Raw genomic sequence first — 22,133 nt, forward strand, 5'->3', positions numbered from 1 at the left:
TCAGCTATAGGCAGGGCCACGATGGGAGTTGACGTGAATGATTAAACACACAGCTACCTACATGAAGAATTGATTGCGGGTAGCTATCATTATATCGAAATTTGTTACGTCGATTTTCATTTCATCGAAAACTTTTCCACGAATTTCATTACTTTTTTTCCCTAATCACATAATCTTCAATTTATTACCTACTTTTTATAAATTGGAACAACTTTTCATCGTTAATCGTTTCGAGTCTGTCTCAAATCGTAGCGTAACGATGTATCAAATTTGACCGTCATAGAATTATCAGTTGTTAATAGTATCAAATTATCGAGACATGATTCACAGACGGTACGTATATTATTATGATTGCCACGAACAATGTTTCATCGCGGTCACGTTTCATCGAACGATGCATTTGTTATTATTGCAGTACGTTTAAGCTTCTGCGAATAGTGTTATAGGAAACGATAATCGATGAAACAATTTCGGTAAAATGATGGATTACCATTAATTGCATAAAAGGAGAATGAAAGAAACCTCGCGCGACCTCAACTATGGTGACACTACCTCTATTAGCTCATGGTTTGATTAATTATAATTAATTATTCTATTATTCATTAAAACCAATACATGGTCATCCGACATTAATAATTGAAGTATCTAGATATCTCAGGAGAATTGTCCGTAAGTCAATATCATACCGGGTGTGGCCTGCAATAAGAGAAAATAATTAAAACATAGAGATGTCAAACTGAACAACGTTGGTTCAGCGACTTTTAAAAATAACGGAGTCTTTAGATGTTTCCTTTTTCATACAAATTAAATACTGCAATCAATGTACGCCATCCTAGAACCCAATGAGGGCTATCGCGAATGAATTCGCCGCTAGAGGCGCTAGTGTAGCGTGAGGTCTCCGAAATGTCAAATCTCATAGTTTTTGGGTGAGCGGGTTTTTTTATAATAAGAATAATTTTGTGAATATTTTGCAATATCTAAAATTAATTATGGCAAATATGCGTTCCGGGGCAATGAATGTCTGTGTTATGAGACAGTTTTGTCTTTCGGAAACTTTTGTCCTCTCTTTTTTTCCGAACAAAACGGGACTACGCAACACTATGGTGGCTGGATATTTTTATGGTACGGTTTTAAGGTGTTTTAAATATGATTTTAATCTAAACTTTGTTTTAACGCCCGTAATAACAGACTCTGAAAGCCATACTTAAAAACCTCACGCAACAGTGCGCCATCTAGTGAGACAAAAAACGATAACCCTCATTGACGTCGCCTGTCACGCGAAAAATCACGCATTTTGCTTCACATTGCTTCTTCGAATAAACTTTAAAGTGTAATAAAAATTAAAAAAAACTAATTAATTTCAAAAGTTGCTGCACTAATGTTGTTCAATTTGACGAGTACGATCTATGTTTTAATTATTTGTTCGTATTACAGGCCACACCTGGTATAGTTTACGTCTATAACTCGATATTTCTAGGGCCGGTCGGACGACCCTTTCGTCTGCCGTGTGAGGGATCCGTCCAGGTCCCGGCCCCAATGTAATTTGAGCCTAAAAACTTCCTATTAGAATCCAACTTTTTTCTTTCTTTTTGAATACCTAAAACATACCTATGGCATGCCTACGGCGTACCAAAGGTTCGGACGCATCAGATATTTATGCACGCTTTATTGTATCCGATATTGGCGCTGGTAACGCGGTTTGGACGGAGTGGGTGGACGCCTACTGCGAACACTAGCGTGCGCACGCGTCGCGTGCGACGGACTCTACCTGCACCGCGCCCGCTCCGTGCACCCGCGACAGGTAGCGTTGGTTTAGCGTAGGGTTCAAACGTGCTCCGATTCTCCAATTCCCGAAGAATTACGAAACTGAAGTGACTGATGGCCGATGGGGTCAGAAGGTTTGAGAACATTCGAGAATGGCGTCCACGGACCGGAAGACGAGCTGTCGATGCCTCCAACAAGATGGAGCGACGACCTGATTAATATGCAGATTGAAAAAAGCACAAGACCGGTCTGAGTGGAGAGCCTTGGGGGAGGACTATGTCCAGCAGTGGACGTCTATCGGCTGACATGACGATGATGATGAAGTGCTCCATTTTAGTCCACATCTTCGCTTACCATGAGGCCTGATTATGGTCAAACGCATGACTGTTTTTGTGTAGAAAGAAGGTAGTTAACCGTGACTATTGTTCCAGAGTGACCATGTTCCAAGGCGGCATCTGGACGAAGCTGCAGCCGCTGTACAAGTGGTACGTGCTGGGGCTGGTCTCCGTCGGCTACATCCTCGGCGAGCTGGGACACTACCTCATCGGTAAGCCTGTTTTTTTACCCGACTGCCCGAAGGAGGGTTATGTTTTTCGAGCGTATTTTACCCAACTGTATTATTTTAAAATATGAGGTATTATTTAGATTCGTCGTGTCGGAGTGACATAAAGTATATAATATTTTAATATGGCGTCCGTGAGAAAAAATATGGCGGTGAATTAAAAAAATACATTCATGGTATCACATGAAAGCTAATCATTAATCTATTCTAAATACTCGTACATACATGTCATAATACTTTTAAGTTACCATTTTCACAGAAATATCATAAAATTACGACACAAAAGTAATAAATTAAAAATCCAAAACCCGGCTGCCTTAAAAAAACTAAAAGGAAAAAAAAGTCTAGTGGTCTAGCACTCTGTTAGGTAACTTATTTATAGTCCAACAGTCGGGACCCATTACTGAGAATTTTTGGGCCGTTCACTATTACGAATGTGTCTTGACTGTTAAACAAAGTTCTAGTCCGCTACACTTGTTTTTTGGTCTTTTGGTAGGAAAATATCACCACCGCCTATCATTACCACTACAACTCAAGGAGAGTCACTGGTCTGTTGCTGACTCTTAAGAAAGTAGAAGCCCTTTTCTTGAAAGCGCCGGTGCAATAGTAGACCGGAAATACTGCTTTGACATTAATTTAGCCTTGGCACTTATCCCGCCACCGTAGATGAACAAAAACCGGCCAAGAGCATGTCGGACACGCCCAAAATAGGGTTCCGTAGCCATTGCGAAAAAATTAAGTAATATTTTTCTAAGGATTTCGTATGTTGTACGGAATATTCCAAGTTTAGGTATATTTTATTCCTTAGGCTGCTATTTACTCTTAAACTACAAATAATTCTCAAGAAAACTTACCGTTATAGTTTTCCTTGTAAGTTTGATATACTTACTACCATCCTGAATTTTTTCAAATTCTTCCACCCACCGGTTTAGGTTTTAAAGGGGGGGGGGGGAATAGCATAGAAAACCTGCTTGAAACAATAATAAGTATCAAAAACTGCAATAAAACTTATGCTTGTAATCTCAAATGAATGATCAAATTAAAATTAATGGTGGGAAATTAATTGTAGTCAATTGAATGTATAAAAATGTCATCGGTCGTATCATTAAAGGATTGAAACTGATAATAAAACTACCTTGCGCGCTCAAAGATGTCAATTAAACAAACCGAAATCTACAGATAAATTCATAAATAATAAATAAATAATTATCACGGTACACTTGACACCAATCGGCATTGGTCACATTGTTACAACGTGGTCTAATTCCAAAACCAATTCGAGGAATAGGTTTATAAATCATATTATCACATTTTATTTAAAAAATACTAAATGATCGTGTGTATATTTGCAAAATAACGTTTGACCTTTGTTTGAACTTCATCGTAAATAAACGTTATGTAACTAAACCGCCTAATCCTAACACTGACAGGTGACAGATGACACTAGGTACGTTTTTTTAAATAATGAGGGCTATCGTTTTTTGTCTCACTAGATGGCGCACTGTTGCGTGAGGTTTTTAAGTGTGGCTTTCAGAGTCTGTTATTACGGGCGTTAAAACAAAGTTTAGATTAAAATCATATTTAAAACACCTTAAAACCGTACCATAAAAATATCAAGCAACCACAGTGTTGCTTAGTCCCGCTTTTGTTCGGAAAAAAAGGGAGGACAAAAGTTTCCGAAAGACAAAACTGTCTCAAAACACAGACATTCATTGCCCCGTAACGCATAATTGCCACAATTAATTTCAGGTAATGCAAAATATTCACAAAATTTTTCTAATTATAAATAAACCCGCGTAGCTCACCCAAAAACTATGAGATTTGACATTTCGGAGACCTCACGCTACACTAGCGCCTCTAGCGGCGAATTCATACGCGATAGCCCTCATTGTGACGGGCAAAGATAAACGTTGCAGCCACTACGGTTAGCTACAATTCCGGTAACTTATAAATGGGATAAAAAAATAAAACCCAACTAAAACCAAAATCCTTCAAATAGATGTCTTAAATTTGCCTATTTTATGAAAAAAAAAATGAACATTGTTTTTTTCAGACCAATGCCAATTGCCCTAGTCCCAAAGTAAGCAAAGCTTGTGTTATGGATATTAGGCAACAATAATTAGTGAATCATGTATTTCCATGGGGAAAAGTCGGATCCAAATCGGAATACGTCGATACCTGAAGTGTCAGTCAATTATTGTATTAAATGAGTGACTTTTTCATATCCATTAATACGGAACTTTGTGATGCAGAATAAAATGTCAAAACGTCTCTAGAGTAGAAGCAGATAAGTGGTACGGTGCTCAAAGTTATCTACACACGACTCTACTGCTAAAGTAATAAGAGAGTGTTTAGATCATTTGGAACACCACAACTGCTCATCTACTACTGCTGCTAACTGTACGATAGGTACTGAGCTAGTTGAGAGAGCACAACAAATACAGTACGATTACTTGGAGTTAACACTTGACAGATGGGCGTGCCTTCAGTTAATTTTCAACTTTGACTTCATACAAATAAAGCCATTTTTAGTATACCGCAACCCACGTTTACAGATTATGTAAAAACTATTTTATTTGTATGACGTCAATGTTGAAAATTGACTGAAGGCACGCCCATCTGTCAAGTGTTAACTCCAATTAATCGTACTGTACGAACTTTACTAAATACGAAACCATAATGCAATACATCTGTAACATCGTTCTATTCGGTATTTGTGGCGTTATCTGGGAAAAGGTACCTTGTTGTCGGTATTGAGTTATTGATATCCCCATAATCTACATACATTTAGCTATCGAACCATGTAAGAAACATGCATGTAGGTTTAATAGATATTTTTTAAAAAAATGTTGAAGCTCAACAGCCAGAAAAGGTGATTATGAGAAAATTGAATTCAAACTTATACACCCAATAAAAGTATGTTATTGTTGGAAGTTACATAGATGACATGCTATTTGAAGAGTAGATTGTACGGGCTTTCAGGTTTCAAGAACAATTTTGTAATTGGACAATGGTTTTCCTATAGTTTACCTTGCCAAAGTGCATAAAGTAAAAAAAAAAGGTTGATGGATTTTTTTAATTTTTTTCTATTTATAGTATATTTCCATTGGATTTTATCGAAGGAAAAAATATTATGCGTAATTGGACACTAAATAAGAACTACTCCGTTTTGAATTAACGTTGTTTATTATATAAAAAAAATACTTTAACAATAATAACTTTGTTGTTTACAAATGTAATTAAACAGTCAAAATCAACAAACTTTTATATTTAGTACGCTAAAACATAGCCAAATGAGACCAAATTAACTCAACAAATCTTAAAAAACTAGTTTTTTCAGTCTCAAAATTCAAGGTAAAGTTTAGTAAAAAGTTGGTACAATCACTATATATTTTCTAAAAGGTACCTTATCGTCGGTGGTAAAATATTTAGTGATTATGAAGTGATATCATTTGAAAATAACTAATAACTTACGATTAATTTTAATAGTCTTAATTTAAGAACACTGTAGTATTAAAACTCTTACCATAAACCTATAATTTTGTCTCAACACACTAAATGATTAACGTATTTGAAAAGGTACCTTATTGTCGGACGTAAAAAGTTTAGTGACATAGTTAAGAATAAGATCTAAAAAAATGCTTTTGATTTGTAGTTGTAACTATTAATCGTTATTATTATTACTATAAATCAACCTCTAAAGAGCAGCAGGTGGTAGGACCTTGTGCAAGGTCCGCCCGGATTGCTACCACCATCTTGCTCGCTAATCCTGCCGTGAATAGCAGTGCTTGCATTGTTGTGTTTCGGCGTGGAAAGTAAGACAGCCGGTGAAATTACTGGCATTTGAGGTATCCCATCTTAGGCCTCTAGGTTGGCAACGCATCTGCAATCCCCCTGGTGTTGCAGGTGTCTAAGGGCGGTGGTAATCTCTTACCATCAGGTGACCCACTTGCTCGTTTGCCATCCAGTCGAATAAAAAAAGACAAATTGGCGTAAATCGTCAATAAGGGCCTTAACACACTAGCGATTCGCGGGAGAGATGAAAGCGAGGCGCTGCGAGCGTATAACGATTTCGCCGCAAGCGCGCAACGACGTCGCTGCTGCGAGCGCATGGCGAGTTCGCTGCTTTAGCGCCAAAAACGCCATATTGTAGACTTTCGTATAATAAATAACGCCGTGGTGGCCTAGTGGTTTGACCTATCGCCTCTCAAGCAGAGGGTCGTGGGTTCGAACCCCGGCTCGCACTTATGAGTTTTTCGAAATTTATGTGCGGAATTACATTTGAAATTTACCACGAGCTTTGCGGTGAAGGAAAACATCGTGAGGAAACCTGCACAAACCTGCGAAGCGATTCAATGGTGCGTGCGAAGTTCCCAATCCGCACTGGGCCCGCGTGGGAACTATGACCCAAGCCCTCTTGTTCTGAGAGGAGGCCTGTGCCCAGCAGTGGGACGTATATAGGCTGGGATGATGATGATGATGATGATGTATAATAAATAGGGCGTCTTCGGCGCTAACGCAGCGAACTCGCAGCGACATCGTTGCGCGCTCGCGGCGATATCGTTTCATGCTCGCGGTGAAATCGTTACGCACTCGAAGCGAACTCGCTGCGCGCTCACCTCGCTTTCAACTCGCCCGCAAATCGCTAGTGTAATAAGGGCCTAACTGGCTACCGCTTAAGGGTGGCCAGTTATTGATGATTTACCTTACTCTAATTAAACGCATTTTATGATGATTCTTGACGTTTTTTACGCGCCGACAAGCACCGCAATAAGCCCGCGTGGGAACTAATGCCCAAGCTCTCTCATTCTGAGAGGAGGCCTGTGCCCAGCAGTGGGACGTATAGGCTAGGATGATGATGATGATGATGACGCGCCGACAAAGTACCGACGTCCGACACGTCTTCCAAACCGATACCGAGCGCACAGAAAGCATTCAAGAGCGGCACCGACAATAAGGTACCTTTCTTACTAAACTTTAAGGGATGTTTTAACTCATAAAAAATCGATTTAAAAACTTGTGTCTCTGTCAAATTAAAATTTAGACCCTGCTTATTAATATAGAGTAAAAAAAGAAAAAATGATTTTTTTCGACATTTTACTTCAAGCGCGATTATCTCGGAAACTAGAACCGACAACAAGGTACCTTTTACCAGATAACGCCACATTTATCCTCCTGAGCCCTCGCTTACTTTTTAAAGGACCAATTAACACTAAGAATAATGGCTGAATGTACTTTTTAAAGTACAAATTGTTAGGTAATTTTATAAAGAATTCTAAGAATTTTGAAATAATATCCAAAGTAACAAAGTAGGTCAACCACGTCTAGTTTTAAAGCACTTAGTTCGTTAAAAAGTCAGGACTCTGAAGATTAAAATCGACACTTACGGGCGATCTCATGTTCATTTTATTGGCGTTTTGTGCGAGTGAGCAGGTACATTTTTTTGCTGTAACCTGTAAAAAGTTATTACCTATATTAAACAGGTTAAGTTAATGAGTGGGTTAACCAGCGAGCCCACGCTTAATATTCTAAGCCAAGGTCGCCTAGATTATTATCTAATCAACTTATAATGATATGCCTATAAATCTTTGTCATATTAAGTCTAGAGTAAGTATACCAATATATGTAATACCAAATTCTCACGGCAGTATAGCAACGTAAAAACAGAGCATGCTTAGTATTAAAAGTCATAGCTATTTGTATGCGACACTGATTAGCATATAACAATAACAATGTTTGGTCTAATGATCACTTAACATATCATCGTCCCAGCCTATATACGTCCCACTGCTGGGCACAGGCCTCCTCTCAGAACAAGAGGGCTTGGGCCATAGTTCCCACGCGGGCCCAGTGCGGATCGGGAACTTCACACGCACCATTGAATTGCTCGCAGGTTTGTGCAGGTTTCCTCACGATGTTTTCCTTCACCGCAAAGCTCGTGGTAAATTTCAAATGTAATGCCGCACATGAATTTGGAAAAACTCAGAGGTGTGAGCCGGGGTTTGAACCCACGACCCTCTGTTTGAGAGGCGATAGGTCAAACCACTAGGCCGCCACGGCTCATCACTTAACATAATTTTACTAAAACTAAAAACAATAATTACAGTAGGTACCTGGGTCGATCAACTTTTTAGTGCAGCTTGTTGTCATGGTAACCTCTCCCGAGTTACCTATTAAAAGTATTATTTTATGGGGTACGTACAAATCCAATAAAAGTTAGGAGTTGTGACAGTTTTAAGGCAATTCCTTCATGGCTTAAGCGTGCTAATAGTATAAATTGCAAACATTTTTAACCGACTTCAAAATGAGAAGGTTATCAATTCGGTTGTAAGTACTTTTTTGTTTGTTCCTCAGAACTCCGTCATTTATGAACCGATTTGAAAATATTATTTTGCGTTCATCTAGGAATGCTTTGAATTAGGTCCCATAAGCACGAAATCAGGATCTGATGATTGAATCCTAAGAAAATCGAGGGAACTCTTCAAATGTTGTAGGGACGCCTATGGTAATTTTGATGTACGTATTTAATAGAAACTCGTGCATTTGCTTTTGAAAATCATCATTTGGTGAAGTGGAACTGATGATGAAGACCACAGTTGACCATCGGAGTTACTACTCAATAACAAGTATTTCACGGGTTGAATTTCAATTACTTTAAACCCTTAATTTGGCAGTGGTCACCACAATGTAAGTACATGATTCAAAACTATCTTTTTTTTTAATGTAGATTTTTTTGGACTGTAAGCTAACGACGAGGTTTGAATCATGAACTTTTTTAATTTTGCCAAATTAAGTTGCTAAGCAATTTATACTCCTCATAATGCATAATGGTGAAATGGAATGGGTGGTGAAGCACCAGGACTCCTCAACAATGAAAGTCTCTGCATCGGAAAAAGCAATCTTTTGTAAAAGGTGACGAGCAGTTGACATTAAACTATTGCATCTTAGATTATTTACACTAAAAAGCGTGAAAAAAAAATTATAACAAAAATTGAACCGACTACAAAAAACCATGAAAATAATTTTCTACCAGTCTGAAGTCGGTGCCTCAGCACGAGCCAGCAGGAGTGATTGAAGCCCATTATGTAGTGCGTAGGTGAGGTAGGCGACTATAAGTCCACTCCTGCTGGCTCGTACTGAGCCACCGACTTCAGACTGGTAGACAAATATTTTCATGGATTTTTGTAGTCGGTTAAATTTTTTGTTATAAAATCTTTTTCTAACAAAGTGTATCACTGATGTCTCGAGAACGCAACAGAATAGCAACAATAAAAAGTTGATTGATCAACCTACCTAATTCTTATACATTACCTAGCAGGAGGCTTGCCAACACTGCGCAGCTGCGATATAAATATCATCACTCACGATATCAGCCGTACGATGTCCACTGTTGGACACGCACTCCCCATAGACTCCGTTATTTCTATTGAAAGCGACCGGCATCCGCCGTGAACCCGCGTCTTTGACCAGGTCACCCGTCCATCTGAACGTCCGTTGATGAACGTCCTACGCTGCGCTTGCCGATCCGCCGTCACCATTCGAGAACCTTTCGGCCCCAACAGCCGTCTGTTCTCCGTGCTATATGGCCTGCCCATTGACACTTCCACGAGCTAATTCGCTTAGCTATGTCGGTGACGCTTGTTCTTCTACGTATCTCCTCATTTCTGCAGGGCTACTACGAAACTCGAAACTCGAAGTTCGTGTCGTGCGGTCCCTCTGACACTTATACTATTTAATACGAGAGCAAGAGGGGCGGTACGATACGAACTTCGAGTTTCGAGTTTCGTAGTAGCCCTGCTGATTCGATCCCGCAGAGAAACCCCGATATAAATAGTTATTTACAAACATTGAGGTCAATCAAAGGCATAACTCATGCAGAACTAAAGTGCCAATCCCATCAACAATGACGCTAGAACTTTCCAGACCAAATCCATCCACGTTTTTGCCGGGAAATGATTGCCGAAATACGAAACGCTTAGTAATAGTCATTAAATAATGCAAAAAGCAGAACATTTCGGTGTTTTTTGTTCTTAATTACGACTTACGAGGTTCGGGGGCGTTCAATGTCGAGGCCGGTGATGCAAAAAGTTGTAACAGTGTTGCATGTTATGTGTCACGCTAGTATCGGGTGATTGATCATCTAGCTATGCTTCTAAGTATATATATGTGACGCACCTATCCATGAAGCGCTTGACTTGTCTTTGCGATAACATAGCTATTCTTTACTCTCCGCTACCGGATGGCATTAGAAATGAGGAGATGTAGAAGAACGTGGTGGCCTAGTGGTTTGACCTATGGCCTTTTAAGCAGAAGATTGTGGGTTCAAACCAGGGATGTTACGGAGTTCCGATTTCGTTTCCGTTAAGTCGGAACTTCCGTTTGATATTGTTTCGGTTCCGGTTCCGTTACTTTTGAAACGGAAGTTATATCGGATGTCAGTGCTTAGCGCGGCGACTGGACATGAACGGCGTACATCAAAAACATACAAAGGGCTCATTATGTTAAGGTTTCTGACACTCGCGATCATAATCAAATGACAGTTTCTGTATGCGAAAACTATCATTTGATTCTGATCGCGAGTGTCAGAAACGTTACGCAATAGACCCTCAGGTTTAGTAGACCTACCCTTAACATCTCGTCCACCTCACCACGTCTCAGGCTCCGAATCTGGTTCCGGTTCCGTTTTCGGTTCCGATAAACTAAACTGAAAACATCTGGTTCCGCTAAAACCACATCCGTTACATCCCTGGTTCAAACCCCGGCTCGCACCTCTGAGTTTTTCGAAATTCATGTGTGAAATTACATTTGAAAGTTTACCACGAGCTTTACGGCGAAGGAAAACATCGTAAGCAAACCTGCATAGAACTGCGTTGCGAAGCAATTCAATTTAGTGTGTGCAGTTCCCAATCCGCACTGGGCCCGCGTGGGAACTACGGCCCAAGCCCTCTCAATCTGAGAGGAGATCTGTGCCGAGCAGTGGGATATATAGGCTGGGATGATGATGATGATAATGAGAATAACGTGGGTCAACGACATAGCAAAGTGAATTAGCTCGTTGAAGTAGCAATAGGCAGATACAAATAGCACGGAGAACTGCAGCGGGCTGGTCGTTGCAGCCGAAAAGCTTTTCCTGGTCATGTCATGGCATCACGCGTCACGACGCATACTAACCAATACACAATCAAGAACGATAAACGTACACGGGCGTTTTCGTGTACAGGTATACCCTTTCTTTTTTTCAATTTTGGAAAAAATGTGGCTTTTCCTACTCAGAATCAAGAGCACAATCGTTTTTTTTTTTCGAAAAAATGTCTCCAAACTTAATTACCTTTTTGTTACGTTTTTTTATTACACTCAGTATGGGCGTAACAAAACTGGCTCATAAAATTTTGTATGAAAAATGGGCTTTTTTTAAACTATACCTACACGAAAACACCCACACTGAAAATTTGAACGAACCTCAAGCAATAATATCCCTTTGGTAAACCACGACAAATTAACTTAGTAACATATCGTCACTACTTTGAAAAAATCTCGTATCTAAAATCAATATGTCAACAAAATTGAACCTTGACATAATGTCTATAAAGTTCACTCAGAAAAATTATCTATTTTGAGCTACGAGCTTTTTTAAAAGTAGTCACGATATGTAAATTTATATGAATATGGCCCTAACGAGCCTTCGGCGTTTTTTATCAACGTTTTTAATAAAAACATATCCGCATGCCTTCATTAAGTACAAATCGACTACTTTAGGTATGTACTTCGTCCTACACTAGTAACGAGACTAAAAAGTCTCTTGTAGCCTTCAACCTACATACATTTCCCTATTTCATGATTTGTCAAAGCGTTAAATCCTGAGTGGCGTTACTATCTGTACCGATTTCAATCCAATCGGAACCGGCAACACTATATAACCAAACCCATTGAGTTGACTTTAATAAGAAATAGAAATAGAAATAGAAACTCGAACTTCGTGTCGTGCGGTCCCCCAGTCCTGGATTTGTCAATAGGCCGTATAGGCCGCGGCCTAGGGGCGGCAGCGGCCCAGGGGCGACAGATTTCAAAAAAATATTATTTTAGAAAGTTAAATAGGGGGGGCGGATATAGTGTCCTACACTCATAAAAAACATAAATCCGCCACTGGCGGTCCCTCTCGCTCTCGTATTAAATAGTATTTAAGTGTCAGAGGGATCGCACGACACGAACTTCGAGTTTCGAGTTTCGTAGTAGCCCTGCTGGTTACGTAACGTTGTTTGAGAGAAATTTCACTTTTTAAAGAAGGTTATAAGTACTACTAGTGCGACGTGTGTTGAATGGCACAATGTACCTACCTGCCTGCCTGACAAGCTTGGTCCCTGGTTCAATCTAGGTTCAGTACCTACTATGTAGAAAACCGCAAAAATAAGAAGAAAATCGGAAAGTTAATTTTTCGACTTTTATAGTGTTTGTTTGCATTTCTTGAAAATGACCGAAATTTTTAGTGCAATGAACATTGGTAGGAAATCTGCATTCATCTGAAAAACTATTTTACTTTGTGTACATTATCCCAATCCGTGTTGGGACCGTGTGGGCACGTCCAGCCCAACGCCCTCTATTCTCTCGAATGCTTGTCCCCATCATGGTGCGTACATGATGCCGAAGATGATGTCAAAGTCAAAGTCAAAATATCTTTATTCAATTTAGGCTATAAGAAGCACTTATGAATGTCAAAAAAATCTACCACCATAACATATTTTTTTTAACAGATTAGATTATTATTAAATGATATCTAAAAATCACAAGTATTTAACACACAGTAGGTTCGCTATTTGAAGGGATCGCTAATGCGGACCGGAATTATTTCCAAATATCCCTGTCCATGATATAATCATTAACTTTATAATAAGCCTTAGATACTAATGTCTTCTTGACAATAGATCTTAATTTTGTATTCGTTTGTTATATGTTTGGAATTTTGACGATGATGTTAATTAGCAATGTGACCAGCTAAATTCAACCTGATTTTTTACAATTCCATTCCAGCAATTTTTTCTACTTTGTCTTCGATTGCTTACGACACTTATTCGTAGTTTAACACTCGTTTTTGTTCCAGGCACGACTTCCAAAGTAACGGCGGAAGTCCTCCACTACGGCGACAAAGCATGCATGCTCAACACCACGCACTCGCATCTGACGTATGCGATGCTGCCCGTCGTCTGCGAGAAAGTCAACTCCAGCGAAATGTGAGTTGTCCAAAGTTATCAGTTGTCACTAACAGTCAGGTAAACGACCGTTATTTATAAATTACGACATCCAAAGTTCCTTACCTAACTAAAGCGATAAGCGTGCATACTAGGGCTTCCAATACCGGGATCCCGGGATCCCGCCGGTTTTCAAGTCTTTTGTCAATACCGGTATTGATCAAGCAATACCGGGATCCCGCGGTATAAAAAAATAAATTAAATAGAAAGAAAACAAGAGCCCAGGGCCCCCAATAGGTTAAAGACGGCTCTGTCGTGAGATCATGCATGAGCATGGCATGACTGCAACTGACATAAGTACGCGATTCTGCTCAACTTGGAGAGAAACTCAACTCTTACAATTAGTTGTCCAGAACAAAAAAAATAGGCAGGTATACAGGATGGACATTTTTAACGCTACTTGGATAGGAAGTGGTCTATTCTAAATGTTAAAGATAAGAAAGTTTACTGAATAGGACACAATTTCGTTATTTTACAAGAGAAACAAAACTACATTAGTAACACGCGTTGATGTCTGATATAAATATACGACTTGTCATCAATCTACGTAATAGTATCTTTAGACGACCGCATTACTAGAGGTTACTGACTCTACAACGTGTTATTTAGAGGTCAAATGAAGTTAATTTCTCCAAGTTACTACTTAGTGCCCTACCTCTTACCTACTATTTAAAATGTAATCAAGAATACAGCCAATTTATTATGCTCACTGCTCAGTAAAACAATGTAAAATGTTCTAAAATTATGACCGCTTTTTAAATTCCGTAACTACTTATTCGCACATATATTTAACAGAATAAGAAGAATTTACAAGAAGGTTAAAAAAGTTACTTTTTTCGTCTCTCTTTAAGTGTCACGTCCGTCCGTGTGATTTTGTTAATTAAGGGATCCTTTGTTTCCCATAAATTTTTTGTTCCGAATTTTGAAGGTCAGTAATTGATATCCATATAATCTATAAATAAACATCACAAGTCATAATTTTTGTTCAGTACAATGCTTATTAGCTCTAATATTAATGGCATATAATATTAAATTCTATAATCAAAAAAGTCATAAATTTTTAACTATAACGTTCCGAGATCTAACTATAATTATTCAGAAAGAGTTTTAGCCAGATATTTCACCTTACTAATAGTTGTTACTCATATCGTTTTAATGCCTAAAGTGTCTAGGTCTAAGAAACCAAATCCATAATATTGATAGGCATATAGATAATTTCTTAGAAACATTCCCAGGCATACATTTGAAAGTGCTAATTCATTTAACTACGACTTTAGATAATACGAGTATGAGTAATAGAAATGATGTTGAAAACAATTTGATTTGTGCGAGCAAGCGAAGCGAGCGAGCAAGACGGTCCGGAGCAGAAGCGACTCGGATAGGTTAGGTTTAGAAGGCTAAGGCGGGAGCGAAGCGGACAAGCTGACTCACTTACATACATTTTCACTCACTCACTTATCACCACTCCACATTCCTTTTTTATGAAATTGTAAATATAGTTTTTTTTTTCATTTTGAATAAAGTTGTTATTCCGTTTTATTTTTTGTTTGATTGTTGTTAGGTTAGGCTTTCTTTTCTTTTTAAATTGTCGCTTCACGACAAAATAAAATGAAAATATCATCGCGCGGTGGCTAAATAGTTCTACTTACTCAGTCTCTACTCAGCATGTATTGCTACACAGTGGGTGCAGCAACCCTGGTTTTCAGTAGAGCTAAATTTCAAGACTGCTGTGTATTTATGTATAAATAAACTAAATAAAAACTAAAACAATAACTTAAATAAGTATTGAACTTCACAGAAATTCTAGGTAATTATTTTCGAATGTCCACATTTCCAATAAAATAATATAATAAGACTACAAAGTATACTTCTATTAAATTTTATAAGAAGCCATAAAACTATCATCATCATCTTATCTCGGCCTCTATACGTCCCACTGCAGACTGCTGGGCACAGGCCTCCTCTCAGAATGAGAGGACTTGGGCCGTAGGTCCCTCGCGGGCCCAGTATGGATTGGGAAATTAATCACGATGTTTTCCTTCACCTCGCTCGTGGTAAATTTCAAATATAATTTCGCACATGAATTTCGAAAAACTCACGAGGTTCGAGCCGAGGTTTAACCCCACGATCCTCTGCTTGAGAGGTAATAGGTAAAACCTAGGCCACCTCGGCTTCATACTTAAATGTAGGTGTAAATCAAACTTATACAGTGTGTTGCCAGCAGCCAGGCTTTTTAAGGGAGGTTAAAGTATACTAAAATCAGCATTTGTTGACTTTCTAACATAATTATAATTGCCAGCAATGTAAAGCAAAGTAAGTCATTTACACTTACTTGTCAATTGTAATTTTGCTAGAAAGTTAACAAAGTCTGAATTTTAGTTTATTAATTAAATTAATGTCACGGTTAAGTTACAGAAATACGTTACTTTAACCTCCTTTAAAAAAACCTGACTGCCGGTAACACACTACACTGTAGGTGTTATCTATACTACATAAGTAAATGTATCAAATCAACTTAGTAAGTGTATGGATTTATGCAGAATATATAAGTATATCACATTAAGACTAAAAAAACTAGTCAATAAGGAAGTTTGAACAAAAACTGCTATGATAACGCATTAAATTGATTTTAATAAAGTTTCAGTTTCCTGGTGTAAACTAGCATTGCCTTTTGCAGTTTTTAGACATGTTTTCAAGTCTATTTTTTTGTATAAATTGCATAAGGAATTGGATACGGGAAATAATGTTTTGTGACCAAGTGCAATATCAAGCAAAAATGACGGAACATTTTGTATGGTATTACGATCTGACATAAAACCATAACACATATAACACATATATGACATATAGGTAAATGCATAATTAAGAAATGTTCGAAAACATTCATTGGAAAAATCGAGGTGCACGCGTTTCACTAAAGTTTCATTATTGAACTAGTGTGTTTACCCGCGGCTTCGCACGCGTAAATCATTAGATCATCATCATCCCAGCCTATATACGTCCCACTGCTGGGCACAGGCCTCCTCTCAGAACAAGAGGGCTTGGCCCATAGTTCCCACGCGGGCCCAGTGCGGATTGGGAACTTCACACACACCATTGAATCGCTTCGCAGATTTGTGCAGGTTTCCTCACGATGTTTTCAAGCTCGTGGTAAATTTCAAATGTAATTCCGCACATGAATTTCGAAAAATTCAGAGGTGCGGGCCGGGGTTTGAACCCACGACCCTCTGCTTGAGAGGCGATAGGTCAAACCACTAGACCACCACGGCTTTTTATCATTAGATAGTACAGCAGTTGAATTGAAATTCCGGGATTTTACAAAATTCCCGTGGGAATTACGTTGTAATTTTTATTTGTCAACAACAACAGCAATGTTATAATATAAACAACAGTGCCAAATTTCATAATTCTCTTTTATCCCTATCCCGTGGGAATACCGGGATTAAATGTTCAGCTATCTACATACTAAATTTCAACCAAATCCGTCCAGCCGTTTTGGCGTGAAGGAGTACGAGTAGTTTTCGTTAGGTACTGTCACTTTTTTCACACTGAAGCCGTAAATTTTGAAATGGTCATCCTGTAGTTACTTTTAATGCCGTAGACTTCTTATAGGTATTCCTGCAATCTATAGCTATAAAACTGTTGTAAAAGTACCAGTAGCAAGTTCTGTAGCAGTAGATACGGAACCCTAAAAATCGTTGCTACCAATTGATTCGATTGTTCTGAGGACCCCGCTCTTCATTGAAGTATGTAGTAGACCGAGCAGCTGTAAATTAAGATCTATTAAGGCAATTGATGTACAAAATAATACGCGATGTTTACATTGGAATAGTTGGACAGTCTTATTATCTTTAATTTACAGCCTATACCTACTCAACCTAATAGAACATAACAATTAGTACAGACCTATGTCGTTCTAATAAATAACCTTACCAACAAAAAGTTGGAAAACTCCCGACTTTGTCATTTCAAAGTTCAATATCTCAAAAACGGCCGAACCGATTTTGATGAAACATGTTTAAGGACCATTGCTAGAAAACCTGACTTTAAATAAAAAAATCGTATTCAAATCGGTCCAGCCGTTTAAGAGCTACGGTGCCACAGACAGACACATATAGCAGTCAAACTTATAACACCCCTCTTTTTGCGTCGATACTCTATGGGAGATACTCTAAAACAAATTGTTTTTTAATTTTTATTGTACCATTTTGTCGGCATAGTTTACATATATATTCGTGCAAAATTACAGCTTTCTAGCATTGATACCTACTTCCTGAGCAAAGCTGCGGAAGGACAGACAGACAGAAAGACATGGCGAAACTATAAGGGTTCCGTTTTTGCCATTTTGGCTACGAAACCCTAAAAATGAATTGCCGAAATGTACCTAATATACTTTAGGCGCAGAACTTCCGAACGACGGCGCCCAATTAGGTAATTATTTTTTGTTTAACACAACAAAAAAATATTATCTAATTAACAAAATTAAAAAAAAAAACAACAGCTAGTTTATGTTAAAACTTTAGTGAAGTTAGTAAGTGCTGTCGGTGTCATTGTAAAATGTAACTTAATTAAGCAATTAATTATGCAAACTACTAAATTAATGATCAAGGTAACTACGCGACAGTCAAATGTGACCTTGATCTCTGAAGGTCGACTGGTGATAATTAAGTTTCAACATTCGGCAATTATCAAAGAACTAATAAGAAGAAAATACACTGAACTAAATTTTAGGTTGAATTTACTAAATTCCGTGTAAATAACCAAAGTTGACGGTTGATTTTGATCCTATTTTCTTTATAATAAGCTTGTAATTATCTGTAATAAGTCTTCATTGTACTATGTGTTGTGGCAATAAATGATATTTTGTCTTTTTTATCTTTATCTAAGAATTCGAATATCGAAGTTCATATCGTACCGTCCCTCTCACGCTCGTATTAAATAACATAAGCGTCGGCGGGACGTCATGACACGAAGTTTGAATTTAACAATTCTTAGTATAGGGCCTAAGAATAAGAATTATTATTCGTATAGTTATAGGGCAGGGTTTCTCAAACTTATGGCTCCATACGTACCCCTGTTAAAGTTTCTAGACGATAGCGAACCCCTACCGCTCGCCCCCCCCAAAGAAAGTAATAAAATTGACTGTTGGAGAAGTAAGGTTATTTTTATTTCAATCATCATCATAATATAAATGTATATTATTTATTTCAATAAAAGGTAACAAATATAGGTAAGAACCGTCTTGCCAACGAAAATACAAACTGAAAAAACAACACAAATAACAAAAATAAGGAGTTGAAATAAAAAATACAAAATGACTCAAAAAGCAATCTTAATCATCTTGCTAGTATTGCAGCCTGGTGGATTTTGGAGTCACGTAAACCTTGTCGCGAACCCCCTACCGTCGAATAGCGAACCCCTAGGGGTTCGCATACCCCACTTTGAGTACCCTGTTATAGGGCCAGCTTAAAGTCAATTATGTCGCCAGGGGACTACAAAAACGGCACAAATAAGTAGCCCGTAATGAATTAGCAATAACGTTGCGATATTGCTAACACGCGCGGGAGTAAAAACTTATGGCAAAAAGTTCGCGAAACGTTCTACGAGGACCCTGGTTTTGATATCCGCGACAGATTTTATTCCGCAAAAAACTGTCAGATTAATATTAAATTACAGACGGGGAGATACAACCGACTAAATTCTATGCACACTGCGTTTTGCATAAGCTGTTAATTTTTTTGCCACAGTAAAGTCGGATTATTTAGCTCTGGAGGATAACTTTAGCCCAGGGTTACTCAAAGTGGGGTACGCGAACCCCTAGGGGTTCGCTATTCGACGGTAGGGGGTTTGCGACAAGGTTTACGTGACTCCAAAAACCACCAGGCTGCAAGACTAGCAAGTGATTAAGATTGGATTTTAGTCTTTTTGTATTTTTTTATTTTAGTTTCTCTATCAGTCAATTTTATTACTTTCTTTGGGGGGGCGGGTAGGGGGTTCGCTATCGTCTAGAAACTTTAACACGGGTACGTGGAGCCATAAGTTTGAGAAACCCTGCTTTAGCCATTGGAATTCAATTCTTGAAAATATAACTCCATCGATTCGATACTATCGATCATTGCGCCAATTTCGAGGTTGGAAAAAAATACTAATCGGTTAGCGGTTGTTAGGTTGTAGTGTGCTATGCTAAATATTCGGTTGAAAACCTAAAATAAGATAAATGTTGTTAAACTAGACTTAATTTTATAAATTTGTTAGCCGTTGCCCGCGACTCCGTCCGTGTAGAAGTATGAAAAATAGTTTACGTCCTATTCTCAGACCTACTGAATATACACAAAAAAAACATAAAAATCGGTCAAGCCGTTTCGGAGGAGTTTGCTCACAAAGTCACAAACACTGTGACACGAGAATTTTATATATTAGGTTACCATTTGGTTATTAACAAACGTTACAATGAATAACCTAACCCTAACCGATAAAAAGTTGGAAAACCCCCGACATTGTCACTTCAGTTCAGTATCTCAAAAACAGCTGAATCAATTTTGATAAAACATGTCTAAAACCATCGCTAGAAAACTTGCTTTAAAAAAAAAAACCGCATTCAAATTGGTCCACTGGTTTAAGAGCTACGGTGCCACAGACAGACACACAGATACACATAACGGTCAAACTTATAACACCCCTCTTTTGGCGTCGGGGGTTAAAAAACCCAATAGCGCGGAATACGAGTATTGATCTGATAAGTCACATAAATCAAAAAACAAACGCAACATAGGTACTTAATATAAATTAATATCTACCTACCTACATAATTACAGTAAAACAGAGCTAAAACTTTAACGATCCAAGGAAAACATAATAAATAATGACATTAAGAAATCAAGAAGCGGAAAACAAAGTAAAGTGAAACAACATTTAATTGGAAATCGTCTGACCGCACAGCTCTGACTAATAATACAGTTGAGTCAATTGACATTACCTTAACAAAGTCATCGATATCCAATTAAAATAAGTATTACCTACTTAATCTTTTTGCTTGTCTATTTTTTATTATTAAGCCACAGTTTACAAAAATAACAATTAAACAACTACTTACTAAACACACAACAACTAAATATTAAATTTTAATGTGGAAAATCTCAATGAAAAAAAAAACAACTAATACGAGCGTGTCGGACCGCAGGACAGGGTTCCGTAGCCAGGAGCCAAATATTTTTCTAGGATTTTGTATTTCGTATGGAATTTTCCAAGTTCGGCTGCTATACCTATTTACCCTTATATAAACTACTAATTCTCAAGCAAACAGCCGTGATAGTTTTCCTTGTTAATAATAATAATATAATTTGATATATTTATTCCCATCACGATTTTTTTTCAAACATTTCATACGATGTAGGTAAAGATTTCTCAAATGTATCACTGTATTGAAAAATCGTCTTTACAACCCCGTAATGATTTTAAAACCTATGATGTGATGACCTATCTAACGATACCACACACTAAAAGGTAAGGTATCGTAAAGGTTGCCTGGAAGAGATCGCTCTGAAGCGATAGTCCGCCTATTGCTTACCTTAAGGGGCTTCGACACGGGCTACATTTTCACTGCAATTTGTGGCCGGCCATTATTTGCATCTTGCACTTGCGTACGGTGTCAGAGAAGGATGGCCGTAGTTGCTGGCCACAAATTGCAGTAAAAATATGGCCCGTTTAGCAGCCCCCTTAGAAAATCTCTATTTACTTGTAATGTAAAAGGGACACAGAAAAATCACCACCAACCGATTTCAATGAGGGCTATCGTTTTTTGTCTTTCTAGATGGCGCCACTGTTGCGTGAGGTTTTTAAGTGTGGCTTTCAAAGTCTGTTATTACGGGCGTGAAAAGAAAGTTTAGATTAAAATCATATTTAATACACCTTAAAACCGTACCATAAAAATATCAAGCAACCACAGTGTTGCGTAGTCCCGTTTCGTTCGGAAAAAAAGGGAGGACAAAAGTTTCCGAAAGACAAAACTGTCTCAAAACACAGAAATTCATTGCCCCGTCACGCATAATTGCCATAATTAATTTCAGGTAGTGCAAAATATTCACAAAATTATTCTAATTATAAATAAACCCGCGTAGCTCACCCAAAAACTATGAGTTTCGACATTTCGGAGACCTCACGCTACACTAGCGCCTCTAGCGGCGAATTCATACGCGATAGCCCTCATTCGTATTCATCACCAACCTCACTTCAATTGTTTCCCGCAGATGCGAGAGCCTCACCCTGAACGGCACAAAGTACTGCGAGTGGGGCTACAACGGCCTGGGCATCGATTACCAGGTGCTGGCCGGGCCGGCCTTCATGGCTGTATTTACCGTCGTAGGAGTCATTCTGGGCGTGGCTGCTGACAAGTAAGACAACAGCCAATCCATTATTCGAAGACTGGATGGCCAAGTGGTTAGAGAACCTGACTACGAAGCTTGAGGTCCCGGGTTCGATACCCGGCCGGGGCAGATATTTGTATGAATAATAAGAATGTTTGTTCTCGGGTCTTGGATGTTTAATATGTATTTATGTATACATAT

General features: G+C 38.4%; 1 protein-coding gene across 1 annotated transcript in view; it reads left to right on the plus strand.

Moving 5' to 3' along the window:
• The first annotated feature begins 1,863 nt into the window (after positions 1 to 1,863).
• LOC141431364 (hexuronate transporter) overlaps positions 1,864 to 22,133 on the plus strand; it is a 47,692-nt gene continuing 27,422 nt past the window's right edge. Inside the window, exons 1-4 of the mRNA XM_074092530.1 lie at positions 1,864 to 1,898; positions 2,196 to 2,311; positions 13,422 to 13,551; positions 21,816 to 21,959. Of these exons, the coding sequence (XP_073948631.1) occupies positions 1,879 to 1,898; positions 2,196 to 2,311; positions 13,422 to 13,551; positions 21,816 to 21,959 (410 nt within the window). The 5' untranslated portion in view covers positions 1,864 to 1,878. The remainder of the gene's footprint in view (positions 1,899 to 2,195; positions 2,312 to 13,421; positions 13,552 to 21,815; positions 21,960 to 22,133) is intronic.

The sequence above is a fragment of the Choristoneura fumiferana genome, chromosome 9 (assembly GCF_025370935.1).
Source record: "Choristoneura fumiferana chromosome 9, NRCan_CFum_1, whole genome shotgun sequence".
NCBI lineage: Eukaryota > Metazoa > Arthropoda > Insecta > Lepidoptera > Tortricidae > Choristoneura > Choristoneura fumiferana.